At 41.3% G+C, this 15,281-nt stretch overlaps 1 protein-coding gene across 1 annotated transcript; it reads left to right on the top strand.

Moving 5' to 3' along the window:
- Positions 1 to 9: 9 nt before the first annotated feature.
- Positions 10 to 14,904, top strand: LOC131128638 (kinesin-like protein KIF27). The gene is made up of 13 exons (XM_058071684.2): positions 10 to 1,532; positions 3,093 to 3,296; positions 3,485 to 4,350; positions 5,478 to 5,558; positions 5,630 to 5,779; positions 8,964 to 9,139; positions 9,225 to 9,430; positions 9,506 to 9,717; positions 10,950 to 11,180; positions 11,249 to 11,407; positions 12,316 to 12,504; positions 14,058 to 14,256; positions 14,345 to 14,904. Exons 1-13 carry the CDS (start codon positions 1,235 to 1,237, stop codon positions 14,839 to 14,841), a joined length of 3,468 nt encoding a protein of 1,155 aa, XP_057927667.2. The 5' UTR covers positions 10 to 1,234; the 3' UTR covers positions 14,842 to 14,904.
- Positions 14,905 to 15,281: the final 377 nt, after the last annotated feature.

The following is a 15,281-nucleotide window of genomic DNA, read 5'->3' as shown; positions in this document are numbered from 1 at the left end:
TATTGTCCAACTCTCAATTTCTGATAACAATATCAGCCGATACTGATACCGATATATCAATTTACGAGAAAAAGTGTTAATTTAAAAGAATAAAGTTGTAAGTTCACAAAAATAAAGTCACGTGAATTTACGAGAAAAAAAACATTGTAATGTTACAAGTTTCAAATTTATGGAAATAAAGTCACAATATTCCGACTCCACGTCCCCAAGACGTGAATTTTACAATTTTTGAAAACGGCTAAAACTGCTATTATGTTAATATTACCATGCTAGCAAAGCTAACATTATCTCACATTAATTCATTTTCTACCGCTTATCCTCACAAGGGTCACAGGGTTGCTGGAACCTATCCCAGCTGTCATCCTGGACTGGTGGCCAGCCAATCACAGGGCACATATAGACAAACAACCATTCACACTCTCATTCATACCTATGGACAATTTGGAGTCGCTAATTAGCCTAGCATGTTTTTGGAATGTGGGAGGAAACCGGAGTACCTGGAAAAAAACCCACGGGTAGAACATGCAAACTCCACACATAGATGGCCGAGGGTGGAATTGAACCCTGGTCTCCTAGCTGTGAGGTCTGCACGCTAACCACTCGCCCGCCGTGCCGCCCGGAATAAAACCAAAAGGAGTCAAATCAAATAACATTACTAATATACCAATATTCATCGTTCATAGATTGATCATCAAAGGTAATATTAATACATATTTGTATCATATTAATTCATTTAATGTTACCTATATTATGTATAACTCTGATACTTTATTATTAGACTTGTCTACAACAACGAGAGGCTGAGTTTTGCTTTTCTTATTACACAGTTGGGTGCATGTCGTGGAGGAGCCACATGGGGGCGCTGTGTATTGCTTCGCTTGCTATCTTTTTTCCCCCCACTACTTTTCCTGTAAGGCGGCAACTTGTTGACTGAGAGTCTGTTTCCATAGCAACACAGCTACTGAAGCCGACGCTGAAACGTCAACAATAAATGACAACTTGTGTACTACTGAAGAAATTCAATTGTAAGTTAAAACAAAAGTAGATAATTGGAAAACGGATAAGACGGAAGAGAAGGAAATCAATATTTAGACGTTTGTCGTTATTTGCCTTTAATGTCTTGTTTACTTTCATGTCTTCAAAGATGGCGCCCAATTAGAAAGCTTCTTTATCTCGCTGTTATGTTGCTTTAATTTCATGTCAAATTGAAACACAGCGTTTCATTGTGATAATCATGGCGGAGGTTCGTATCCGTGTGGCGGTTCGGTTGCGTCCACTTCTACCCAGGGAGCTACTACACTCCCACCGGGAATGTTTACGGGTAATCCCGGGGGCCCCTCAAGTGATGCTCGGCTCCGACCAGCTCTTCTCCTTCGACCACGCATTTGGACCGAGCTCCAGCCAGCATGAAGTGTACGAGTCCTGCGTTCGGCCGCTGACAAGGGGCCTGCTGGACGGAACCAATGCCACCGTCTTCTGTTATGGACAAACCGGGTCTGGGAAGACGTACACGCTGGGAGGGAACAAGATGGGTGAGTTAATGTTAGTGGGATTCTTACTTATTCACTCCTGGGTACTGGTGGTTATATTTGAAATGGTCGATATGTGTTTTTAAACGTGTATGTCAGGGGTCTCAAACACGCGGCCCGCGGGCCAAATGTGGCCCGCAGGACACTAATTTGAGGCCCCCGCCTTGATATGAAAGTTTAATGTTAGTGCAGCCCGCGCAAGTTTGATATGGATGCTGTATGGCAGGGGTATCAAACTCAATTTACTTGGGGGACCACTTGAGCTAGGGTCTGGGCAAGACTGGGCCGCATCAGGTTTTCCAAAAAAAAAAAAAAAAACGCATTTATTAAAAACAGAAAAATGAATAAACTTTGCTTTGGTTTCGATTTTCGACAGGAAAAGTTCTGATAAAACATTACACTGTTCTCAAATATCTTTTTATTTTTCTACACAAAATAAGATGAAAAATAAATAAACAAATCAAGAATAAAGAAAATCAATCAATCAGTAATAAATAAATATAATAATAAAACGGCAAATAAGAACTTAAGAAACCACATATAGTTGGTGGGTAGACAAATTATTTTTTTCAGATTAAAATGAACAAAGCATTATTAGAGCCCTGTAGACATGACAAAACACGACTATAGTCACATTTATACTCTTTTTATTTACAACATATTGCGCAACTGCAGGGTCTTGAGACACATGCTAACTCGCAAACTAGAGAGCTAGCGACCTAAACGGTAGCCTTCAAATTATTTCCTTTCAACTTAAATAGCCAAAAACTTACCACTTCCACACAGATAGGGAGGATAACTATTAACAGTTATTATACTATTAACACTATTAACGTTAAACTTTCATATCAAGGCGGGGGCCTCAAACTAGTGTCCTGTGGGCTACATTTGGCCCGTGGGCTGCGTGTTTGAGATCCCTGCTGTATGGTATCATGTACCCAGAAAAAATTATTACGTTTGATTAATGTTCATGTTAAAGGTTAAATAACTGTTAATAGTTATCCTCCCTATCCGTGTGGAAGTGGTAAGTTTGGGGCTATTTAAGTTTAAAGGAAATAACTTGAAGGCTACCGTTTGGGTCGCTAGCTCTCTAGTTTGCGAGTTAGCATGTGTCTCAAGACCCTGCAGTTGCGCAATATGTTGTAAATAAAAAGAGTATAAATGTGACTATAGTCGTGTTTTGTCATGTCTACAGGGCTCTAATAATGCTTTGTTCATTTTAATCTGAAAAAAATAATTTGTCTACCCACCAACTATATGTGGTTTCTTAAGTTTTTATTATTTGCCGTTTTATTATTATTATATTTATTTATTACTGATTGATTTTCTTTATTCTTGATTTTTTTATTTATTTTTTCATCTAATTTTGTGTAGAAAAATAAAAAGTAAGATATTTGAGAACAGTGGAATGTTTTATCAGAGCTTTTATTGTAGAAAATCGAAACCAAAGCAAAGTTTATTCATTTTTCTGTTTTTAATAAATGCATTTTTTTTTGTTTTTTTTGGAAAACCTGATGGCTCCCAAGTAAATTGACTTTGAGACCCCTGGTGTATGTGTTTCAGATGCAGAAGGAGGCATCATCTCCTGCTTTGCCAAGGATGTCTTCACCCTGCTGGATAAGAAGAAGCAGAGCACCAGCAATGGAGTGCATGCTACGGTTCGCCTGTCCTACTTGGAACTGTACAAGGAGGAACTGAGGGATCTTCTGGAGCTCGATACCTCGGGCAAAGACCTGCACATCAGAGATAACATTAGGGGAAACACAGGTGAGCTCAAAAAAGTCACATTTCCGAGACTTTAGAGAGGTCTGCGTGCAGCTTAAATAGTAGTATAGGTTTGCTTTACTATGGAAGATGTAAAATAAAGCACTGCAGATGTTTTTAGAAGGTCATGGATTCTTGTCCTATGACTTTTATGGGATGTAAGCTAAATTGCTCATGTCCTGTGTCTCCAGTGGTGGTAGGAGCCAAAGAGGTGGTGGTCTCCTCCTCTGAGGAGCTCCTCAACATCCTGGAGGTGGGCAACGCCTTAAGGCAAACAGGTTCCACCGGCATGAACAAACACTCCAGCCGCTCCCACACCATCCTCACACTGTGGCTCACCCAGACCTTCGCCGATAAGCCCTCCAAGGCCGAGCGCCTCTCCAAGTTCTGCGTGGTGGACCTAGCCGGCTCGGAGCGTGTCGGTAAAACGGGAAACACGGGGATAAGATTTGAGGAGTCAGTCCACATCAACACGGGCCTCCTGGCGCTGGGCAACGTCATCCGCGCCCTCACCAATGCGGGTCGACAACGCGGCGCTTATATTCCGTACCGCCACGCCAAAATCACCCGCCTGCTACGTGACTCGCTCGGAGGCAATGCCTGCACCTTATTGGTGGCGTGTGTAAGCCCCTCCCACCACAGCTTTGCAGAAAGTTTAAGCGTCCTGAAGTTTGCGTCCAAGTCTCGCCACATTCGCCACCATACTGATGTGGAAACACCTGAGGCGTTAACCTTTGACACCCCACCCCTGACTTCCAAATGTGGCAATCTGGACCACGAAGTCCAGCCTCTGAGACCACTACTGGAGCAGACCAGTCCACATAAGGATGACAACCAGATACGAGAAACATCTTACTTTTTACTGGTCCATCAAGCTGCTAAACTTCTCAATGAGGTCTGCGGCCCAAAGGTCAACGACTCGTTCACATGTCGAGTGCGGGAGTGGAATAAGAGACTGAAGGCTGTCAGCTGTCAGTCAAATCACAGCGATGATGTCAGCTGGGTGGCGGACGGAGACTCACGCCATGTTGTCACCAAAGACACGAAGACGAGTCCGGTTAGTAAACTCTTAACATTATTCATTCATTCATTCATTTTCTACTGCTTTTTCCTCACGAGGGGGGCGGGGGGGTGCTGGAGCTTATCCCAGATGTCTTGGGGCGAGAGGCGGGGTACACCCTGGACTGGTCACCAGCCAATCACAGGGCACATATAACATCCAAATAGCTATAAAAGCATCCATCCAACCAACACATCCACTGTAACAGGGGTCTCAAACACGCGGCCTGTGGGCCAAATGTGGCCCGCAGGACACGAGTTTGAGGCCCCGCCCTGATATGAAAGTTGAATCTTTAGTGTGGCCCGCGCAAGTTTGATATGGATGCTGTATGGTATCATGTACCCAGAAAAAAATTATTACGTTTGATTAATGTTCATGTTAAAGGTTAAATAACTGTTAATAGTTATCCTCCCTATCCGTGTGGAAGTGGTAAGTTTTTGGCTATTTAAGTTTAAAGGAAATAACTTGAAGGCTAACCGTTTGGGTCGCGAGCTCTCTAGTTTGCGAGTTAGCATGTGTCTCAAGACCCTGCAGTTGCGCAATATGTTGTAAATAAAAAGAGTATAAATGTGACTATAGTCGTGTTTTGTCATGTCTACAGGGCTCTAATAATGCTTTGTTCATTTTAATCTGAAAAAAATAATTTGTCTACCCACCAACTATATGTGGTTTCTTAAGTTTTTATTATTTGCCGTTTTATTATTATTATATTTATTTATTTATTACTGATTGATTGATTTTCTTTATTCTTGATTTGTTTATTTATTTTTCATCTTATTTTGTGTAGAAAAATAAAAAGTAAGATATTTGAGAACAGTGGAATGTTTTATCAGAACTTTTCTTGTAGAAAATCGAAACCAAAGCAAAGTTTATTTATTTTTTTGTTTTTAATAAATGCGTTTTTTTTTTAAAAACCTGATGCGGCCCAGGCTCGCCCCCAGACCCTAGCTCCAGTGCCCCCCAAGTAAATTGAGTTTGAGACCCCTGCACTGTAACATCAAACCGTCCCAACTAAAACCCCCAACCGTGGATTCCACCATCCAACCCACAAAAAAAGCCAACCATATAACATCCCACCAAATAACCACGGCATCCAATCAGTGTCTGTATTTTCTTTCATCCAGGAGTTTCTGGGGTCAGATTTTAAAGTGAAAGAAGTAAAGGACCCCACCTTCACGCTGGCTTTTTGTGAGCAGAAAGAACAGGTCGGACATCTTGTCTTACATTTCATCCTCTACTATCACGATCGTTGTTCACACCTGGGTGTGTCTTTCAGATTGAACGGCTCGTGGATCAGCAGATCCTCATCGACCGTCTTCGCTGCGACCTCATGACCTTGAGGGGTAAAGCATGCTGCAGGGGTCAACACGGACCTCACAGCGCCAGCTTGATCCGACCCAGCTGTGGACACATGCTGATCAGCAAGGTGCCTTAACGTTTTCTTCTATTGTCGTCTTAAGTCTGAAGCGGTGAATCATAAAAGACTACACTTCACGAATGAACGGTGAAGATGTAATACGAAGGTGATTCCTCGTAGATGCACTGTAGATGTAGGTGTTATATATTAGCATTTTAGCCCTTTTCATGTGTACACACGTAAACACTTGGTAGTTGTTAGCAATATTAGCATCGTAGCATTTTTTGCCCTTTTCATGGGTACGTAAACACTTGCTGGGTGTTAGCAATATTAGCAATATTAGCATCATAGCATTTTTAGCCCTTTTCATGGGTACACACGTAAACACTTGCTGGGTGTTAGCAATATTAGCATAGTAGCATTTTCAGCCCTTTTCATGGGTACACACTTAAACACTTGCTAGGTGTTAGCAATATTAGTATAGTAGCATTTTTAGCCCTTTACATGGGTACACACGTGAACACTTGCTAGGTGTTAACAATATTAGCATAGTAGCATTTTAGCCCTTTTTATGGGTACACACGTAAACACTTCGTAGGTGTTAGCAATATTAGCATAGTAGCATTTTTTGCCTTTTTCATGGGTACACACGTAAATATTTGCTAGATGTTACCGATATTAGCACAGTCGCATTTTTAGCCTTTTCCATGGGTACACACTTAAACACTTGCTAGGTGTTAGCAATATTAGTATAGTAGCATTTTTTGCCCTTTTCATGGGTACACACGTAAACACTTGGTAGGTGTTAGCAATATTAGCATCGTAGCATTTTTTGCCCTTTTCATGAGTACACACATAAACACTTGCTGGGTGTTAGCAATATTAGCATAGTAGCATGTTTAGCCTTTTTCATGGGTACACACGTAAGCACTTGCTAGGTGTTAGCAATATTAGCATAGTAGCATTTCTAGCCCTTTTCATGGGTACACACTTAAACACTTTCTAGGTGTTAGCAATATTAGCATAGTAGCATTTTTAGCCTTTTTCATGTGTACACATGTAAACACTTGCTGGGTGTTGGCAATATTAGCATAGTAACATTTTTAGCCCGTTTCATGGGTACGCACTTAAACACTTGCTAGGTGTTAGCAATATTAGCATAGTAACATTTTTAGCCCGTTTCATGGGTACGCACTTAAACACTTGCTAGGTGTTAGCAATATTAGCATAGTAACATTTTTAGCCCGTTTCATGGGTACGCACTTAAACACTTGCTAGGTGTTAGCAATATTAGCATAGTAGCATTTTTAGCCCTTTTCATGGGTACACACTTAAACACTTTCTAGGTGTTAGCAATATTAGCATAGTAGCATTTTTAGCCTTTTTCATGGGTACACATGTAAACACTTGCTGGGTGTTAGCAATATTAGCATAGTAGCATTTTCAGCCCTTTTCATGGGTACACACTTAAACACTTGCTAGGTGTTAAGCATATTAGCACAGTAGCATTTTTAGCCCTTTTCATGGGTACACACTTAAACTCTTGCTAGGTGTTAGCAATATTAGTATAGTAGCATTTTTAGCCCTTTACATGGGTACACACGTGAACACTTGCTAGGTGTTAACAATATTAGCATAGTAGCATTTTAGCCCTTTTTATGGGTACACACGTAAACACTTCGTAGGTGTTAGCAATATTAGCATAGTAGCATTTTTAGCCTTTTTCATGGGTACACACGTAAATATTTGCTAGATGTTACCGATATTAGCACAGTCGCATTTTTAGCCTTTTCCATGGGTACACACTTAAACACTTGCTAGGTGTTAGCAATATTAGTATAGTAGCATTTTTTGCCCTTTTCATGGGTACACACGTAAACACTTGGTAGGTGTTAGCAATATTAGCATCGTAGCATTTTTTGCCCTTTTCATGAGTACACACATAAACACTTGCTGGGTGTTAGCAATATTAGCATAGTAGCATGTTTAGCCTTTTTCATGGGTACACACGTAAGCACTTGCTAGGTGTTAGCAATATTAGCATAGTAGCATTTTTAGCCCTTTTCATGGGTACACACTTAAACACTTTCTAGGTGTTAGCAATATTAGCATAGTAGCATTTTTAGCCTTTTTCATGGGTACACATGTAAACACTTGCTGGGTGTTAGCAATATTAGCATAGTAGCATTTTCAGCCCTTTTCATGGGTACACACTTAAACACTTGCTAGGTGTTAAGCATATTAGCACAGTAGCATTTTTAGCCCTTTTCAAGGGTACACACTTAAACTCTTGCTAGGTGTTAGCAATATTAGTATAGTAGCATTTTTAGCCCTTTACATGGGTACACACGTGAACACTTGCTAGGTGTTAACAATATTAGCATAGTAGCATTTTACCCCTTTTTATGGGTACACACGTAAACACTTCGTAGGTGTTAGCAATATTAGCATAGTAGCATTTTTAGCCTTTTTCATGGGTACACACGTAAATATTTGCTAGATGTTACCGATATTAGCACAGTCGCATTTTTAGCCTTTTCCATGGGTACACACTTAAACACTTGCTAGGTGTTAGCAATATTAGTATAGTAGCATTTTTTGCCCTTTTCATGGGTACACACGTAAACACTTGGTAGGTGTTAGCAATATTAGCATCGTAGCATTTTTTGCCCTTTTCATGAGTACACACATAAACACTTGCTGGGTGTTAGCAATATTAGCATAGTAGCATGTTTAGCCTTTTTCATGGGTACACACGTAAGCACTTGCTAGGTGTTAGCAATATTAGCATAGTAGCATTTTTAGCCCTTTTCATGGGTACACACTTAAACACTTTCTAGGTGTTAGCAATATTAGCATAGTAGCATTTTTAGCCTTTTTCATGGGTACACATGTAAACACTTGCTGGGTGTTAGCAATATTAGCATAGTAACATTTTTAGCCCGTTTCATGGGTACGCACTTAAACACCTGCTATGTGTTAGCAATATTAGCATAGTAACATTTTTAGCCCGTTTCATGGGTACGCACTTAAACACTTGCTAGGTGTTAGCAATATTAGCATAGTAGCATTTTTAGCCCTTTTCATGGGTACACACTTAAACACTTGCTAGGTGTTAGCAATATTAGCATAGTAGCATTTTTAGCCCTTTTCATGGGTACACATGTACAGCGCCAGCTTGATCCGACCCAGCTGTGGACACATGCTGATCAGCAAGGTTCCTTAGATGTAATACGAAGGTGATTCCTCGTAGATGCACTCCAGTCTTCCGGCCGAGTCGCTGGAGAGGCTGATGGCTACCTTTAAGGTGAGCAGCCATCGCTTGCAGAGTGAGGAGGAGCGGAAGGATTTCTGTCCTCTACTGAAACAAACACCAGAGGTCAAAGGACAAGAGACAAAAAACGGGAAGGACTTAGTCAGTGGACTTGGGTAAGAGACACTAACGTCATTGACACTACAATGTTGTCAAATTTAGCAGAATGAGAAGCTTTCACGTATTATGGTGGTGTTGCAGATGGATCAGCAGACAGAAGAAGTCGTCCCTGAAAGAAAAGACATTCGGACAGGAGCAGACGTCCAAGCAAAGACCTCAGCAGGCTACTCGCATCTCTGAGCAGTGTCGTACGAGGCAGAGAACCAGCTTGACTCAGAGGAGGATCCAGATGCTGTCTGCCAACATGTCCTTAAAAGAGGAGCTGGTCAAAGAGATGGAAAAAACTGGTGTGCTTAATGTAGTGACCATTACTGGTTCTCAAGCTTGCGGTTACATTTTTGTACACTTTCTCGACTCTACAGAGAAGGACACCCTCGCAGCAGTGCGGCACGATTCGGGCGACCGCAGAGAGGATGACGTGCTGGCGCGGCTCTCGGAGCAGAGCAGGAAGTGTCGAGCCACGCTGCGTAACAGCCTGCAGCACATGGACCTGCTGAGGGCTCAGCTGCAGAAGAGCCTTAGGGGGACCGGTCTTGAGAGCAGTGACAACCCTGAAGAATGGAACACTGACAGGGTTCGTATGTACCTAGTATGTAGTATGTAGTATGTGTGACGCTCTGGCTGTTGAACATGTATATACGGTAGCGTATATACAGTAATTGTTTGAGTACCTCCACCAACCACAGATTATGTTTTTGCTGAAAAGTTTAGAATGCATTTGGAGGAAATTTTCAGCAGTTGCTAGGTGTTAGCAATACTAGCATAGTTGCATTTTTTGCCCTTTTCATGGGTACACACTTAAACACTTACTGGGTGTTAGCAATATTAGCATAGTAGCATTTTTAGCCCTTTTCATGGGTACGCACTTAAACACTTGCTAGGTGTTAGCAATATTAGCATAGTAGCATTTTAGCTCTTTTCATGGGTACACATGTAAACACTTGCTAGGTGTTAGCAATGTTAGCATAGTAGCATTTTAGCCCTTTTCATGGGTACACATGTAAGCACTTGGTAGGTGTTAGCAATATTAGCATAGTAGCATTTTAGCTCTTTTCATGGGTACACATGTAAACACTTGCTAGGTGTTAGCAATGTTAGCATAGTTGCATTTTTAGCCCTTTTCATGGGTACACACTTACACTTACTGGGTGTTAGCAATATTAGCATAGTAGCATTTTTAGCCTTTTTCATGGGTACGCACTTAAACACTTGCTAGGTGTTAGCAATATTAGCATAGTAACATTTTAGCCCGTTTCATGGGTACACACTTAAACACTTACTGGGTGTTAGCAATATTAGCATAGTAGCATTTTTAGCCCTTTTCATGGGTACACTCTTAAGCACTTGGTAGGTGTTAGCAATATTAGCATAGTAGCATTTTAGCCCTTTTCATGGGTACACACATAAACACTTGCTGGGTGTTAGCAATGTTAGCATAGTAGCATTTTTAGCCCTTTTCATGGGTACACACGTAAACACTTGCTAGGTGTTAGCAATATTAACACAGTAGCATTTTTTGCCCTTTTCATAGGTACACACTTCAACACTTTCTAGGTGTTAGCATGTTAGCATGTTAACATTGCTGGCATGCTATCATTATTAGCGTAGTAGCATTTTTAGCCATGTTCAGATTTTTAGATTGTATTGTTATATAGGGTTGAAATGGGTGATTGCATCCATCTGTGACAGGGGTGGGCAAACTACGGACCGGGGGCCAAATGCTGCCCACCAAGCGTTTGAATACGGCCCGCCAGTTGCTTTCTAAGTACTTCAACAGGTGACAAGGACTGTATTCATGCTCTACAGGTGGACAGTCTGGTTCATTTAAAGGTATACAGAAATCAACAACAGCAGGGGTCAAAGGAGCCACACGAGCGCTGTTGGCTGGAGGAGGCCGAGGAGTTGGAGCTCCAGAGGCGTGCCAAGCAGCAGGAGCTGGAGGAGGAGCTCAGGAGCAGCCGGGAGGTCCTTCAACGCAGGGATGCCTGCCTGCAGCAGAAGAACAAACTGGAGATGGCCAGGCTTCGCTCCAGTCAGGTCAGTCACACACAATTAGCTCCGCATCGTACGCTACCTTTACAAACGTGCCGTTCATGACCCAGCAGGCTTTGCGGCAGGATCTTCTCCGGGTGTCAATGCGCTTGGAAACGCTGGAGGAGAAGAAGCATGCCACACAAACATCAATGAAGGAGCGAGAGACGCTTAAAAAGAGGAGAGACTGCCTGGATTCCCAACTTAAGGACAACATCGTGCTAACTGTGGAGGTCAGTGGAAAAACTGCATACACATAATTCCATAAATATAATAGTCCCTCGTTTATCACGGTTAACCCAAACATGATAAGTGAATTTCCGTGAAGTCGGATTCAATATTAATAATTTGACTCTTTTCATAGTTAGGGCAGCTAGATATGGTTTCTAACATTACTAGAGCCCTTTTGACATGAAATAACACCCCTATAGTCACATTTACACCCCTGTTACCCAATATAGTACATAAAATCAATGAAATAAAACATATTAATTATGAATAAGATAACATAGACCCACACTTTTGCGGTTCCTTGTGTTTGTCTGGACAGCGTACATCCTGCGATGGCTATTGTCAATATTGTAATTGCGGCTTTAAATGATTTTAAACACTCATTTTGTCCAATATTGTAGCTATAACAAGATGTAATAATAAATAATAATACATTTTATTTGTATAGCGCTTTTCAAAATACTCAAAAACGCTTTACAGAAAAAATGGAGTTGAATTAAAGCAAGTAAAACAGGGGTCTCAAACTCAATTTACTTGGGGGGCCACTGGCGCCACTGGTCTTGAGACACATGCTAACTTGCAAACTAGAGAGCTAGCAACCTAAACGGTAGCCTCCAAGTTATTTCCTTTAAACTTAAAAAGCCAAAAACTTACCACTTCCACACGGATAGGGAGGATAACTATGAACAGTTATTTAACCTTTAACATGAACATTAATCAAACGTAATAATTTTTTCTGGGCCGCACTAGCATTAAACTTTCATATCAAGGCGGGGGCCTCAAACTAGTGTCCTGCGGGCCACAGTTGGCCCGCGGGCCGCGTGTTTTGGCTGCTTTTTTTTTATTTTTATTAAAGCCTTCATTCCTCACAAGAAGTAATTGAGCATGTTATATTTTATATCACGTGGAGGAGGAGCAGTTGGACGAAGCCGTACAAGTCCTGGATGCCGCTCTGGACTTCAAGCAACGATCCATTAAGGACCAGCAGGAGAAGATGGCGTCGCCGTGCGAGAGCGCCCTTATCGCTGACGTCACCGGGAAAGTGAGGACGCTCTCCCAAGCCGAAGCATCGGAGCTGCTTGTCAAATACTTCAACAAAGTAAGTCCACTTTGTTACAGGAAGTCAATAATTACATTAAATACACAACTTTGGGTACACACTTGCTAGAGACTCGAGACTAATAAAGTGTATAAATATAAGTTACATTAAATGTGGCATAATATTTCAAAAAAATATTATTTACCTAGTATCAGGATATTTCTATGATATGCTGTGATGTATTAAACAAGCGTTTACGGCGCATGGTTCACTTTTATACTTTTTTTTTCCAGTCTAGACTAAAACTAAAAAATATAGCTAATAAAGAAAACATATTAAAAATATATAAATATATCATATATATATAATATTATAATATATAATATAATAATAATAATATATAATATAATACATAAAAAAATATCAAGTAGCAAAAATATTCATCAAATTAAATGAAATAAATCATTTGGAGCTAGCAGTAAAAAAGATAAAGAACAAAAGAAAATTATTTATTTGCTAAATACAAGGATGAAGAGTCTTAAACCAGTCATAATGTGCTATATATATCACTATATTGACAGTTACTATGGTAACCATTATGTCATTGGATGGTCATATCACCTCGTACTTTGGTACGTGGAAAAAAAAAAAAAACTCACCTTCCATTTACTGCACAACATCCTCTAGGAAAAATATATCCATTCCCATACAGAACAATGTCAAGTGAATTAGTCTGTTCCAGGGTCAAACCCTGATTAACTGTACACAGTAGTCCCCTATATACATATCACGACTCCTTGGGTCCAGACCGAAGTAGTCCATTCATTCATTTTCTACCGCTTATCCTCACAAGGGTCGCGGGGGGGTTGCTGGAGCCTATCCCAGCTGTCTTCGTACCAGAGGCGGGGTACACCCTGGACTGGTGGCCAGCCAATCACAGGGCACATATAGCGAAGTAGTCCATATTAATTGAATATTTTGGTAGTCAGAGCATAGAAAACCATGTATGTATCATTATTAGAGCCCTGTATACATGAGATAACACCCCTATAGTCACCCTGAGCATAAGGCTAAAAATAACCAACTCGCTAAAAATGTCATCCAATACTTCTCTACAAGAGAGGAGAAATATGATCTCAGGGAAGAACTACATTTGAAACACTTATATGCTAGGACTACGTTAAAAAGCCATAGCATTTCAGTATGTGGAATCAAACTATGGAATGGATTGATGTAAGACCCTCAAACAATGCACAACGATGAGCCAATTCAAGAAAATTAAAAATTAAAAATTAATTAAAAAATTAAAAATAAAACTATATTAGGAAAGCAGGAAGTGAACAAATGTAACAGTTACTGATTGTAAAAGTACCAGATGGAGGGGTAGGATTTAATAAGCTTTGCTTCTTCCTACTCCTTTCGGACATGTGGAACTGGGAACTTATTATGGGATGCCTTCAATTGTAATCTGATGCATTCAATTGTAATCTGATGCATGTTCAAATGAAATAAAACCATTACCATATATATATATGTATTATGTACATATTAAATATGTACATAAGTTCCATTGCTATATTTTTGATGGAGCAAATAGCTATTTCTACGACCAGGTGATCAGCCTTCGTCAGACAGAAGGTCGCTTGTGTCTGTACTGCGAGGAGCTGGAGATCTTGTGTGGCGAGCAGGAGGCGGCGTGCAGGCAGCTGGAGGCCGCCTTGCAGCACTTGGCCTTGGACGCTGACCGCAGGCTCACCCTGCAGCAACAGGAACATCAGAGGAACATCCAGTCTCTGCTGCACAAACTTCGAGGTGAGGGTACGCGCTGTGGTCAAGTGGTTTTGTGATGTATTGTCCTTCATGTGGAGTTAATTAAGTATGTGAGTTTGATTACTCACAGACGGCATCTCGGATGAAGCACAGCTGGTACTCCAAGACCGTCTCCAGAACCTGGAGAAGGAACTCTTCTTCTACAAGCACTGTAGCCGCAAGCTGAGGAAGCAACTCAAGGAGTCGCAAAACGACCCCCAACCCGTCGACGCAGATGACCCTGCTCAAACGCACACGGGGTCCAAAAATGCAACGACGCACCCTGAGCAACAACCGAGCCCATCCTCTTCTTCATCGTCATCATCGGCGGACCTGCACGGGGGCGCCAAAGTGGCCCCCGAGTGTCACCAGATAAGCTCGCTGGCGCGTTTCCACGGATACAGCGAAAGATGGCCGCCTAACCACCACCACCACCACCACCACCTCGGGTCACATACAGCGGCCGGTGTACGTCGTAAGAAGCTCAGGGAGCCATCTCGCGCTGACGTGCAAGCTCGGGATTCCGTGGTGGACACCGGCATCGAGATGCTGTCTGACGACTCGCTGGACGTGTCCGCCAGCAGTTAATGGGAATGTTGTGGCCGGTGAGTGGACATTCCAACTGTTTTCCTATCACATCATCCCCCAATAACACAATCTAGAGCAGGGGTCTCAAACGCAATTTACTTGGGGGGCCACTGGAGCTAGGGTCCGGGTGAGACTGGGTCGCATCAGGTCCCCCCACCCCAAAAAAAACACATTTATTAAAAACAGAAAAATATACAAAATTTTTCAGTGCTTTTGTTCCGATTTTCCACAATAAAAGCTCTGATAAAAAAATTCCACTGTTCTCAAATATCTTACTTTTTATTTTTCTGCACAAAATAAGATAATAATAATAATAAAATAGCAAATAATAAAAACTTAATTTTTTCAGATTAAAATGAACAAAGCATTATTAGAGCCCTGTAGACATGACAAAACACGACTATAGTCACATTTATACTTTTTTTTTATTTACAACATAT

Source organism: Doryrhamphus excisus, linkage group LG3, assembly GCF_037039965.1.
Source record: "Doryrhamphus excisus strain RoL-2023G ecotype Guam linkage group LG3, RoL_Dexc_Guam_v1.1, whole genome shotgun sequence".
Taxonomy (NCBI): domain Eukaryota; kingdom Metazoa; phylum Chordata; class Actinopteri; order Syngnathiformes; family Syngnathidae; genus Doryrhamphus; species Doryrhamphus excisus.
This window is presented reverse-complemented; position numbering and strand designations above follow the sequence as displayed.

What these genes read in the sequence shown, in the direction of transcription:
- LOC131128638 (XM_058071684.2), top strand. Translation starts at nt 1,235, where the DNA reads ATGGCGGAGGTTCGTATCCGTGTGGCGGTTCGGTTGCGTCCACTTCTA. An exon ending in GCTGGGAGGGAACAAGATGG is followed by an intron (nt 1,533 to 3,092) that starts GTGAGTTAATGT and finishes TATGTGTTTCAG; the next exon opens with ATGCAGAAGGAGGCATCATC. An exon ending in GACTTAGTCAGTGGACTTGG is followed by an intron (nt 9,140 to 9,224) that starts GTAAGAGACACT and finishes GTGGTGTTGCAG; the next exon opens with ATGGATCAGCAGACAGAAGA.